A 14,406-nucleotide genomic window follows, 5' to 3' on the forward strand; every position below is an offset into this window, starting at 1 on the left:
TTGTTTTACTCTGTACAGCACCATGTACATTGATGGTGCTATATAAATAAATAAATAAATAAATAAATAAAAATAATAATAATAATAATAATAATAATAATAATAATAATAATTTAAATACCAAAATTAGAACAGAACAGTAGAAAATTTGAGACAGATTTCAATTTATTATGTTTTTTGAGTTGCTTTTAGCAATTTACCATGTTTTTATTAGATTACTTTATCCTGTTTGGGATTGTTGTTGTTGGGTTTTTTTTTGGTAAATTGCCTTAGTTGACTTCAGAAAGGTAGCATAGAAATACCATAAACAAACGAACAAGCAGTACATAAAAACACAGCAATTAAAAGGTTTCCCCATTGCTGGGCACACACATTTGGGTCAATTACAAGTGAGCCTCTTTGGAGAGAATGTTCCAGAGTTGGGGTGCCACAACTGAAAGTACCCTCTCGCTGGTATCCACCTAGCTCCTGAAAAGGGGTCACAAAATGTCCAGAGAAGCTGCTCTGAATAATTTACTTTTCTTCAAGTTGGATCTTGCAGGCCACACCTCTAGATCATCATCATCACGTTTTGACAAAGCTGTTTCAGGAAGCAGATTTTACTAGTGCTGTGATACACAGACTTCAGGTAATAAACAAGACAATGTGTCTTTTATCACCAAGTCTCCTTCTTCCTAAGTGTACTTGGCTTTTGCCATAAGTCTCCCCAGAAACCCAAACAATAGGCTCAACTACTTTTTCAGATCTAATTATAAGTACACTATCCATTTAATTTAATTTTATGTTATGTGAAACAATCCAGGTCGACATTTTTACCCCAAGATCAGTTAAGAGCAGCAAAGAGAAGGCGGGAGTAAAAATGTGAGCATCCACGCTTTTATGCTCTTGGGGGGAAAAGGATGCAGCAATCTTCCTCCAACGTTCAGAGCAGTTCCAAGTATAATGTTCACCTGCAGCTGACCTGGAAAACCTGAGCAGGCTACAAGCTGGAGCACCTATATGCAAACTGCAAACCATTCCAATCTTCTATATCTGTGATGTGGGGTGGAAAATTTTCCAGTGCTTTATTTTTTCCGTGGAAATTTTTGTCTTTTGTAAGTGCATTAGTAACAATGACAGGAGGCCAATTGCAAATAAAATATTAAGTAAGTTTGGCAATTTCAAAGTTGAAATTCGTGTTTCCCATGTGATTATCCATAGCAAGCATGTGAGAGAATACATGTATGTCATTGAAATACTTAAACATCTCAGTGTGAAATGGAACTAATAAGTAGTGATAGCCAAACAACCTCAGTGGCAGACTTGAACTCTGTTTAAATTGCTGAATAGTTGTCAACCACAATTCTTTGGGTTCCCTAAATTAATTAGTGCAGCCTTCCCCAACATGGCGCCCTTCATAGTGACTGAAGGATGCTGGGAGTTGTAGTCCAACATATCTGTAGGGCACAAGGTCAGCAAAGGCTGAATTAGTGGGTCAACGGTTTTCAGTACCTTTGTTTCTTTCTTACATTTAATTAAGGGAAGTACATGCTATTGTCTTTAAACTTGTGAAAGTATTCCACTAAAAGTACATACATAATATAACATTTAAATCACATGAAGTATGCTTTACTTTACTTTCCTCTAATATTTCAGGTCACATACTTGTGGGGTATTGCGACAAAAAATTAACATGGGATACTCTTTTAGCTTAATTGATTCATTTTATTTTTTAGTAACATGCTGAATTAGATCACTCTTTAGTGATTTTCCAATGCAAACTGAAAAATTTCCAATCCAAATTTTTAATTCAAAGTTTTCTGGAAAACCCACATCACTGTATACTTTATGATTTAAATTCCATCGAATAGACCTTAGAACCTGACATTTTTTTCAGGACAATTCTACAGCAAAATATGCAGGGCTCCAACTATACTAATGATGCTCAGAACAGACATAGCGTAATTGCAAAATACCCAGACATGTTCACACACACCACCCTAATCCAGCACTTTCTAGATCTGGAGTGGGTAACCTGCAGCTGTCGGACTGACTCCATGTGGTCTTCAGCCTAATTTCAAAAGCCGTCTGCAGGTGGCCAGCTCAGACCTCTGGCAAGAGTGATCTGTCCTTTCCCTGGCAGCCTGCTTTGTGGGAATGAAGAAGGGGGAGAGAGAAAAGAAGGTACCACAAAGAGAAAAGGGGTGACCACTTTTGAGTCTGCCCCTGCCCACCACTGCCTTCAGTCACGCTCACCAGTGACATGCAGCCGCCAACAAATCACATATAAAGGAATTTGGCCCTTGAGAGTAAAAAGGTTGCCTATCCCTACTCTAGATGCTATGAGAAGAAAAGCCAAGGTTTTGATTCTTACAGACAAAATCTTATACAATGTGAACATTTTCTACTTCCAAAGTTTCTTTTTCACAGAAGACACTTTACAAATAACCACTGTAGTGTTGGGCATGTGTTCCAATATCTACAACCATGGGTAGCAAACCACAGGAGCAACTGGAAGTCACTTCTCCTATCCACTTTTGCATTTACACTGGCTAAATCTATGGTTTAATACAACATACACAAGCAGGAATGAGCCACAGTGAGTGTTCAGCTTGCACACTCCTCTCTCCATCTCCACTCACACAATTAAGAGTTCAGAAGCTTTTCTTTTCCATGGTTAGTATCACCTACCGCTAGTTTAGAGCAAGCAAGCTAACTTTAAACTGTGGTTTCTGAATCTGGTTTGTTTAAACTAACCATAATTAATATTGAACACGGTTCTTAGTTCAGAGAACACCAGAAGCTGTAATTAACTAAAAGCAGAGGCAAAAGCTTTTGCACTCCTCCAGCCATTCTCTGGTAAGGTTTTGCTGGAAAACCCCACTGAAATTTTCACCATTGTTCAAGACACTGCTTCCCACTGTTGGTACAAAGACTTACTGTTTTATTTGCTAAAAACAAGAGTCTTATGCACCTTAAAAACTAACAGAGTTATAGCATAAACTTGTGTGAACTACAGCCCACACGATCAGATGCAGATTCATCAAATTCACAATGTGCTGCAAAACACTTTGTTGATTTTGTTGCAACAGACTAACATGTAAATCGTTACTAAAAGCAATGAGTGTGTCAACCCAAAGTATTTTACAACCTCTGTCTCTGTCTTAGAAATTGTAGTGTCATGGTTAGAGTATCAGACTAAACTGTGGAGACCTGTGGGTACAAGTCCCCACTCAGCCATGTAGCTCACTGGATGACACTGGATCAGTCACCAACTCTCACCCTAATCTAACTCACATGACTGTTGTGAGGATAAAATGAAGGAGAAGACCATGTAGACCATGTATACCACCTTCAGCTCTTGGAAGGAAACTGGAGATACAAATGTAATGAACAAGCAAGAACTTGGAAAGCATGCACCATTGTCAAATTAACAAAATCATATACGGAACAATTGGAATCACAGTTCAAGCTGGCATTATATACTTACTTTATCTCTCCCTATTGGAAGTGGCATAGCTGTATAGAGGTTTTTTCTCCCATCAAATACTGGCTTACGATCCCCAAATATCTGCGCTTTAAAGTGCTGGACCATGTGTTCAACTATTTCTCTGGAAGCAGAGAATTATGTTAACAAAGTTTATCCCATTCTTCAAAAAAAAAAAAAAGGTGTTACAAGAAGAAGCCATCCCTGTTTTATATACTATAGCTATAAACAAAAACAAAAATGTCATTTAGCAGAAAAATACACGACTCCTCCAATCCATATTGCAAATTGTGTGGGGAGAAGAAACAAAGGAGAATGGCTTGCCTAAAAATGTATGGAAGAAGGAAGATTGAGCCAGGAGCTTCCTGATTTCACAACTCATGCCCAATAAAAATGTGATGTTGGGCAGAAAGAAAAACTTACCCACACAAAATCCCATGCAGCTGACTCCCCTGTAAGCCATACTGTTAGCCACTGCACACATAATACGAGCAAGTCAGCACAGGATCCATTTCCTGGGCCATAACTCCACTGCATTCCAGTGCACAGGCTTAAGTGAGATAGTTTAAAACCAAGATATTAGGAGTGTGGAATACTAAATGCACAAGTTTATGTCGCTCAATGGGTGGTGGTTAAATCTGGCCTCTGTTATTTGTCACTACAAAGAAAGCCAAGGATGTACATTGGTTTGGGCTGACTCTCAAATCGACTGAGCCACTTCAGAGGGATTCCTCCAATGAGATCAGACCTGATGCTGTACTGTTCTGTAACTTCATTCATGAATTGGAGCTACAGAGGGACGAAGAAAGACACTGTCTTCAAAAATTGACTAGTTTACTGTCACTTTCCCATGAATGACAAACACCAGGATGGTGGGGTGGGGAGAGAACAGGAATTCAGTGACTGTCAGGTCTATCTTCTGATCACAGAGAACAGTTTACTAGGGCTTTTCCAATCATTTTGCCTCTGGGGAAGGAGATCTGAATGAATCTTATAAAATTCATTGCTCAAAGCTGCTCTTTGATAGTTGTTCTCATCTGAGCTGCAATGTTTTGAAGAGGTTCCAAGTGAAAGAGAGGAGTTTTTCATTTGTGATGTTACTTGTGTGCCTTCCTGAATTCTTCATCCTTCAATCCTCATTTTTAAAACAATGCCCCTTGTTGCAAGCTTCTCAGTCCTAAACTTTCCTTTTGAATTCCAAATCTATTCCGTTCATTTTCACCCTCTGGTCCTTAAATTTCATTTATTCGTGTTCATTTGTGTTTGCTTAATCTGTCTTTTTGTCTTTAGAACTTAGGTGCGTACTCCCCCTACCACCAATTTGGGCCTTAATTCTGTAAGATAGGTTTTATTTAGAAGCAGTTCTGTGATTCTATCTCTGTTCCTTTAGTACTGTAAGAGTGTCAGAAATGTATATATTAGTTATAGCATGTTGCTGTTACTATTACTTCTTTGCTGAGTTTTCCTTTGTGGTATGTCTGGATCTTCATTTTTATTTTTTGCTGTGTGAGTGTTGTGTCTGAATGATTTCATTTTATACACATACACAGCTGTACATGATCCATTATTGTGCACTGAACTACTTAGTTACAGAGAAAAAGAGAGGAGTTAGTGTGTGCAGTGTCATTTCTGCTTCCAGTCCAAAATTCCAATCTAAACCATCCTTCATCTTCATCTCCCTAATTTCAACCAAAATTATTTACTTCTTTTTCTTCAAGCAACCAATCCACCCTCATGCTTTTCCTCTAATGAAGAATGCATGACCCTCAAGATATTGGACTCCAACTTCCATCAGCTCTAGCCAGCTTAGTCAATGGTGAGGGATGATAGGGAGTTTCAGTCCAATAACATCTGGAAGACCACATGTTTCCCCGTCCCTGTTCTAGTAGCCACTAATTCTCATTTTGCTATAGTGTTTTCTGTTTTGTAGAACTACTAGACTTTGGTGTCCTCTCCACTCTGCCATCCCCCGCCCCCACTCTCAAGACCATAGGGTGCAGATCTGGAGCCCTGCAGTCTGGGAGGGCCCCTTGACAGGTGGTGGGCAGTACTACAGGCAGTGGCTCAATCTCCACTTGGTGTGCCAGTAAGAGAAAGCCCTGCCACAACTGCAGTCCCACAACACACCACGTTTCTTTATGAACTATGAATAGCACTTCACTGAGCCAATCAGATGCTGCCTTTGTAGGCATTCAGCCAATGAGGAACTGGAGCACAAGGGGGCAGTACTCTTGCCTCTCCAGTGCCCACATTGGCCACACACCCAAAGGCAGCATCTGATTGGTTCCGTGCAGTGCTAATCACAATTAGTAAAGAAAAATGGTGTGTACACTAATGCACCATATCAGTAGTGATTATTTATAGAGTGCTATCTATGGTCACTTTAGAATCATAGAATAGCAGAGTCGGAAGGGACCTACAAGGCCATCGAGTCCCACCCCCTGCTCAATGCAGGAATCCATAAAGTGTTACTCTCTACTACATACAGTTTACACAGTGACTTAGGCAAAAAATGCAGATTATTGCCTCCAGGAGTTTGCCATCTACATATTGGCTGGGGGAGACAACTGAAGGAGCAGGGAGAACAGCAGAGACCAAGGTAAGAAGAGAGTGATATGAACAAATGCAGTTGCAGACACAAACTTAGTTACAGCAGGGGATAAGAGGTACAATGGCTTCAATTAGACATTTCAATATCAAAATGTTTCTAGAAATACTGGACTGGTGAAATGTTTTCTACTTTGTTGTAAGCCTTCAAGCAATCAGAAGGAAAACGTGGCTCAAGCCAAACATATTTTTTGGTTTATTAGCTCAAGCACAGTAGATTTATAAAATTATCAAAAGAGATGCAACTCAAGTCTGACCCACACCTGCCACCATGAATTTTCGCTATATTTTGTTAGAAATAAATTCAACCCCAAACAATTCAAGTACAATAAATTGTATCTAACTCCAAGTAGTATTACCTTAATGCTATTTTGCCATTTTCCGCACTTACAAAGAATGTGGTGCGGGGGGGGGGGGTGTTCTTTCCCATGACCAATGACACGTTTGAATCTTCATTTTCTTTGTGAAATGCTTGGCACTTTTCAAGATACTGTGGTGTTATACGGTAAGGGTACAAAATATCCTGCCAGATGTGGGCAGTTCTCTGCAAATTGGCAGTATTAATGTTATTTAATGGAATAATTTATATCCCACATTTCCACTTATCAGACTGTTACTCAAGACAGCTAAAACCAAGGAACAGAACATTTTCACTTGTTTTCAGTCTTCCCTTCATAAAATAAGGAGTCCGCCCAGATCTACACCAGCCTTGGGGTAATTCAGGGATCAGAATGCAGAGCAGCACATGATTGCCTACAAATAAGCTCAGTCACTATGGCTTTTATAGGCAACCATCTAAAAGACCCTTGGGATGAAACCCAGTAGCCTACATCTGTCAATTTTCCATTCACAGGAAATCTGATGAAGGCGTGTAATCGCTTACCTGTTGTTATATATAGTTTCTCCAAAGTCCTTTTATACCACCAGACAAATGAGTTTACTTCCCCCTGCCAGCAGGTGAAGACAGGAAAACAAGTGGTTGGTAAGATCACCTCTCCATTTGAGGCTTGATAAGAAATTGCAGTACCAACCAGAAAGCAAGTTCAGTACTGGTTGAAGCAGATGAACTGCAGTGAAATCCGTGGATATGTACTGCCATACCACCAATACCAACTGAAGTCTGACATTTTATTTAAAACACAGTACCGCTAATCACAGGGTAAGGGAGTAAAGGAGGTATTTAGGATGGTATAAGAAGATTTGGAGAAACCAATTATGTATTTATGAGGAGCTACTCTTAAGTGCAAACAGAACACAGAAATTAATGCTTCTGGTTTACTATAGGAATCGACCCCCAGGTAAGAAATGGTTCAAAGTTTACTTGCAGTGTACTTGTTTTTGAAATGAAGCAAATGAAATATAAGAAGCTGAGGAAAAAGCAAAATGTGCAGTACCTGTTAACCCTTCTAGGGCACTTCTCTGGCTTTATATCCAATTCATAATGGTAGATGTCGATTTTGGGAATGTCCATTTCAAAAAAGTTGGCTTGTAGTTTGATTGTTCTCCCTGAAGTACCAAAGTCAGGTCGAGGAGGAGGTTTAAATGCATATGCCTGCACTGGAGGTGGCAGTGGCGGAGGTGTTGCAAGTACTAGAAAGGGGGGGGGAAGCACAATAAGTGATACAGGCTCCTAGAATACAAGTTTCAAGGATATATATTTATTTTTTAGAGAAAAGCGTGTATACTCCTTCAATCTCGTTTCCACCTCTTTTGTTATTAATAGCAAAGTAAGAAATATGAATAAACAAGAGCGAAAGGCAGAATAGAGGATGTGTAATCAAAATTATCCAGTAATTTTCCCAGTTATTAATTGTGAAAATCACTCTCAATATAGTAAAATCAATGGCTGCAGTCCAAATATTATTTAAGCAAGCCAGAGTACTTCACTTAAAACCAGCTTAGCAACAAGAGATTTTAATGCAAGCCAAAGAACATATACTATAGAAAACAGCTGTACAGCAAAGTAATGAGAGAGAGGGCATGATCCACAATCCATCAAAGCTGGTATTATTACCACCATGTAAGTAAATAGGATTAACCTGATTTAAGTGCAGTAACTCTGATGATGCTGTTTGTGGATCACATGCTGAAATATTATTTTGTAACTGCTTTTCTCCAAATTGACATGATATTTCTATGCTCATTTCAGTATCTGTAACAAGGTTACTTCCAAAAAGCTAAATATATTGCAAATCAATATAATAACTAATCAACAAGATGGGGACCTAACATTAAATTTCTTTATATTTTAATTATACTGTAGGAGTACACATAACATTTAGTTCAGAAAGCAAGAAAATATGGACTTGCTCAGACTTCTGACTGGCTTTCAATGGGTCTAATATGGTAGTGACCCAACACAGACAGCAATTATAACGCAGCATTATACTAATAAATAGTAATTTTTACCATATACTCATTGTACTTCCTATATAGTGCTTATACTCTCCATAGTCTCTATACCACAGAAGATTGCATTTCTCACAACAATAAATTCAGAAATAATAAAACAAGTTAGAATGAATCCTACTTCTCTGCATTTTGCAATTGTTTAAAAACGTTGTAAGAATATATTGTTTCATACAGTACAGATGGTTGCCATGACTAGACAAAGATACACATACCCACAAAAGAGCAGTCCATGCAGAACACCTGGAAAGATCAAAACGTCCCCATACCATCTGTGTATTAAAGTCCAAGAACTGTCCCTGCTCTTTAAAGTAATCTTCCAAACTCATAAATGGTGACAATTCTTGCTAAATTGTGAAATATAAGGCTATATGTCTCTTGCATTCATGTCATTTCAAGGAAATTGGTTAAAATTCTAAAGGTCAGTTGCTTGTATGCAGAGATTTAATTTAAATGCAGGATTTAAATCAAGTTTCCCAATAGTTCCTCACATTTCCTAAATAACGATGCATATTAACTGGTTAATCTAAACCACTAAAACATGTTAATATTCAATTACATAGAGCACAACCCTATCTAGGAGAGTGTAATTCTTTCCAAGATTGCACTTTGTTTCTCACTTCTGCTCCTTCTCCCATACTTCAGAATTCTCCTGCCATGACCCAATCTCACCCCAGAATCACAACACAAAAACAAAAAAACTAATTAACTATCCTAAACTTTTGCTCATTTAAGCTAATTGGTCTTAGTTTGAGACAAAGAACACAACTCAACATCCAATCATATTTCTTATCAGTATATAAATCCCACACAAAGAGACCATGACGCAGAGTAGTGGTGTGCAGCATCACACTATATCTCTCTGGTCCCATTGGAGGCACACTTAGAACTTATAAGGGGGGAGTTCAGTGAGGTCACCTTGCATGCTGAAGGAGTACTTTGCACAAAGAGACCTGTCTCTAGAACACTCGTGGAAACTTGAGCATATTGAGACCCCAGCCAAACACCCAACCCCATTCTACTCCAATAACTAGGGATGCCAGAATAGTTTCCCAGGAAGGACACATGCTGGAATGTCTTTCATGTCTACCCACATATACCCTTTGCCATGCACATGAATACTATGTCTTGTCTGAATTGTATTGCTCTGACACTCTCCCCTCCCTCTCACCCATTCATCTCCATGTGCAGGTGCTCCTAGAGTCTATGACCAGCTGTTGAGGTTGCAGGTGAGGAGCAAGACAAATACCCCATGATGTACCTGACTCATGTATGCTGCTACGGTTGAGAGGCTGGTGAACTGTATGCTTCTAGCTGACCAGAATAAATATTTTACGTATTGTGGTGCTAGCAATGTACGTTCTGCTCCTGAAAGCTCTTCTCTCACTCTTGCCAACAAACACAACTTTTCATTCGGTCCCCTCCTGTCAGATGCCCTACTGTCAACTTTGAAAGGTTCCATAATGAATGCATATCTTGAAAACATACACAAGTTTGTACATGTGTCCAGAGGAGCACATTCGATAGCAATGCATAATTTTATACATTTCTATCATGTTTCCACTTACTCATCTTTTTTTCTAAATAAACCCTTTTTTCTAAATAGGCCCTTTCATTGTAGGGGAGTTGCTCTAGGCCTCTGATCATTGCCCTTTTCTGCATTGAGACATACGATATATACAAATAATATTGCTTATGTTTAATGTTTTATTTGCTAAACATAGGTCTACCAAGCATGCTAAATTAGAACCTGCTGTAGTCATTGGAAAAAATTCTGATTCACAAGTTCCAGGACACAATGAACATCTCCCTCCACCCCCTACAACTGTCTTAATTATTGAAGAACCATTCCAGAACTTATTAATGACACAGAAACGACTATATCTAAATAGCAAGAATACACATTACTAAGAATTATAGACCCTGTTCAGATGACATGTTAAGCCATGGTGGTTAAGCACTTTGAGCTAAACATTATGGCTTAGTGTGTATCATGTGAACCATGACTTAGCGTGTCGTGTGAACCACGGTTTAAACACACTAACCATTTGTTGCAAAAGGGTTCGTTGTGTAACCATGGTTTAGCATGTCTTCTGAACAGGCCCATATTCACATCTTTTCCTAACTTGGAATTATTGACTCGGGACAATAAACCCAAGAGAACTGGCATGCTCACTTCCATTCCTCTCTCTCTCTACTATCACGTCCGTCCTAGGGGGAAGCTTTGCTCTCTCAATATTTGTTCAACTGAGAAACCTTACACCAGAAAAAATAACATACTAATCAGCCTTCGGCAATTACTCTAAAGAAATGAGAAATTCTAGGACTTATTTCCAGTTTATATTTATTTATTACATTTATATACCGCCCCATAGCCGAAGCTCTCTGGGCAGTTTACAAAAGTTAAAAACAGTAAACATTAAAAATATACAAAATTTAAAACCATCAAAAACATTAAAACAACAGTATCCATTTAAAAACATGTTTAATGGACCCCAATTCTGGGGTCCGTTAAAAAACAAACTTAGAGTTGTTAAATGCTGTTAAATGCCTGGAAGAAGAGAAAAGTCTTGACCTAGCGTGTGAAAGATAACAGTATTGGTTCCAGGCGAGCCTCATCGGGGAGATCATTCCACAGTCGGGGGGCCACCACCGAAAAGGCCCTCTCCCTTGTTCATGTGAGTCCTGAACCTCATTGGCACCCCACAAATACTGAAGTGTATTGTAGAATGTGCTGAAACCACTATCATTGCCACTATCAACCTTGTTGCATAATTTCTGAAAGGTAGTTACAGAATTCCAAGATTCTGTGTACAGAATTTGAGACCACCGCTTTATAACCAACTGAATAGCTTCACAATATGTAAAAGGAACAAGCAGCTATTACTAAATTACTGCAGAGGTGATCACCAATGGGCTGAAAGGTAGGCTATTTAGGCAGTCAAGTTAAGACCTCTCAAAATACCTGGACATTATAGGTACTTCAGCATAATCTGGGTAACATGCCTACTTATTTAAATGACTTTCTATTCATTGAACTAAGGCACCAGAGATGTCTCTGTAGCATAAAGGTTGAACAGATGAATGAGTAATAAGTGCAAGCAAGCTTCCACTTAAAATTTTCTGATGATTGATTACACACTCCAAACTCCACTGAAATACAGAATGAAAAGCTGAGTGCAAGATCCTTTTTTTTTAACTTGAAGAGGGGAGGAGAGAAAAGACTTGAGTTCATATCCTATTGGGGACCTGGGAATACTCAAGACTCCCACCTGGTCTAGTTCTCTCTTGTGTGTGATGGCAGAGGAAGGATAATTTAATTTCTGCTGGACTCCCAGCAAAAGTGCGTTTTGCTATGTTCTTCTCTCAAGCACCTGTTTTTCCCCGCTGCTGGGAAAGACAAGAGAAAGGAAGGGGATTGAACGGATGATCCTCCAATCCATTTCTGAACTTCCTGTAGGTACACCCAAAAGCCACTCATAAATATTACATCTGAATAGCTTGACATGTGATTATATTTTGCAAACTCAACACAGCACACCTTTGTAGGATACTAAGGTCTACCAAAGCCTATTTTATATAGCTTTAAGAAGGTCTTAATAGTTGCCAGCTTATTGGAAGTGAACTCCTTATCTTGGACTAAACAGTAAATGTTCTTTCTCCATCTTTGCCTATCAGTTCCAAACAGAAGAGCGTTATGGAGTTGAAGTTATATGATACTCTGAAGAATAATTTTGAAACTTAAAACCTGTGAAATTTATTTTCAAATACATCTCCAAGTTGTTCAAGACTAAGCAGTTTTAAAAATTACATATGTCATTATTTTCATTCATATATGTAATTTCTCTCTCTAAGAACTACTACGAACCTTACAGCTGCCAATACGTAAAACAATTAAATTTTCATGAACTTGGATATGCATTGAATGTATTTATTTTGTCAAAGCTCTAAAACTGTTCCAGAACTACATAAATGCTTAATTTCACAGTATACTTGCTACAGCGAAGATGTCTTAAATAATGACCAATTATGCAAACTTAAAGTGCAAACAGCAACTCTAGTAGCAGAACTAAGTAAACGGAAATTCAGTTATGAGCTTCTAAAAATATTATGGGTTGGATCCAGATTTGACTTAATTAGTCATGACTAACTTAAGTCTCATTGTTTTCAATAGGTCTACTCTAAGCATGACCAAGTCTCGATGTAAAAGCATGCTAGCATGTTATATTTTTCTCAGTGATAAATGAAATGTAAGATCTTTGCATATTAAAAAAGGCTAATAGTGGAATATTACTTTCAAGAACAAGAGATCACAGAGTAATTTTTCTTCCATATATAAAAAAGCATCCAATATTATCATTTTCTGGTATTCTAAACAGGAATATACTTTAATATGATTGTAACACATTAATTGGGACACCAATCCAGTGAACTGGAACCCAAAGAACTACACTTCTATTTGGCTTTTCCAGCCCCACCTCATACTACCCCAAAACTCATTCCTCAAGAGGTACAAAATGTAGTGAAGTAAAAGGGACAGGAGAGGAATCAGCAATCTTCCATATACATATTTTTTTTTAAAAAAAAAGTTGTTTAAGACTAGACTGCAGGACACGGAATAACGGGCTCAAGTTACAGGAGGCCAGATTCCAGCTGGACATCAGGAAAAACTTCCTGACTGTTAGAGCAGTACGACAATGGAACCAGTTGCCTAGGGAGGTTGTGGGCTCTCCCACCCTAGAGGCCTTCAAGAGGCAGCTGGACAACCATCTGTCAAGTATGCTGTAGGGTGGATTCCTGCATTGAGCAGGAGGTTGGACTCAATGGCCTTTTAGGCCCCTTCCAACTCTACTATTCTATGATTCTATGACTACATATAGTCCTGTAGTTTGAGCCAGCCTACTCCCGCAGGTGGACCTGATAACAGCCTGAGCTTGTCACTGCTGTCACTTCAGATAGAGCCAGCAACGACCTCAGCCTACTCCTGGAGGCAAATGCAATGCCCAAATGACACTCTTCCTTACAGCTGAACTGGACACTTTCTCCCCACCTTGGCATGCCTACTGTTGGTACACCTAGTGCCAAAGCCCACAAAGAGACCAGCTCTACCTGCCCAGGGCAGCACCTGTTCACAAGTCTGCACCCACCTGAGGGTGTGAAAGGGAGTCTATTACACGAACCCCATGCAACATACATAGTGATGAGGGAGGGACAAAAGCTTGTGCCAAGGGCTGATTTTCAATAGACTGCAATAAGGGAGCTGACCTGCTAGTAGTTTTATATTAATAATATCATATGCCTGCTAAGTGCACACTGAATGTTCAGTTTAAATCACAAATACAGATGACATTGTTATCTGAAAGACTGATTTTAATTTCCAAAATAAAATGTTAAAATTTCAGACTGATTAGTGATGTACCAAGGAAGAAATCAGTTATCTCATGACCTTCAAAGATTTTTATAAATCCAGATAACATTATTAGTCTAATTGTAAAACTCTATGTGAACAATCAAGCCAAGCTTAAGTTACTTTTAAGTAGTGATGGGAAAATTCCCATCAACTCACTTGGAAAAATATGTGGTTTTTAAGCTCCCTTAAGAAAAGCTTGAAACTAACAAATGGATAAAACATATCCCTCCAATACTAATTCCACCCCACCTGCCTGGCAACAACAACAAAAACTTTTTAGAGGGTAACTGGCAGTAGGAAGGTTTTGCCAGGAACGTTGTGCAAACAGCTCAAATGAAACACAAATCCAAGGCAAATATCCCTGATTCCGAAATATTCATACTGACTCCAAATATGAGGTGACTCAAGTCTGAAGCAGTGTGAAGGTCTCAACACCTCCAAATGGACTTATATGACCGCAAATTTCACCCAATTCTGCCAAAAAAATAAACATGTTATAGGTGCTCATTGAAAT

At 38.8% G+C, this 14,406-nt stretch overlaps 1 protein-coding gene across 1 annotated transcript in view; it reads right to left on the reverse strand.

Annotated features, from left to right (window-relative positions):
• The window catches only part of AGO2 (argonaute RISC catalytic component 2), a 57,371-nt gene that overhangs the window by 27,827 nt on the left and 15,138 nt on the right, over nt 1–14,406 (reverse strand). The window contains exons 2-3 of the mRNA XM_063131183.1: nt 7,468–7,663; nt 3,470–3,590 (exon numbers count right to left, since the gene is read on the reverse strand). Coding sequence (XP_062987253.1) covers nt 3,470–3,590; nt 7,468–7,663 — 317 coding nt within the window. The remainder of the gene's footprint in view (nt 1–3,469; nt 3,591–7,467; nt 7,664–14,406) is intronic.

The sequence above is a fragment of the Elgaria multicarinata genome, chromosome 7 (genome assembly GCF_023053635.1).
Source record: "Elgaria multicarinata webbii isolate HBS135686 ecotype San Diego chromosome 7, rElgMul1.1.pri, whole genome shotgun sequence".
Lineage (NCBI taxonomy): Eukaryota > Metazoa > Chordata > Lepidosauria > Squamata > Anguidae > Elgaria > Elgaria multicarinata.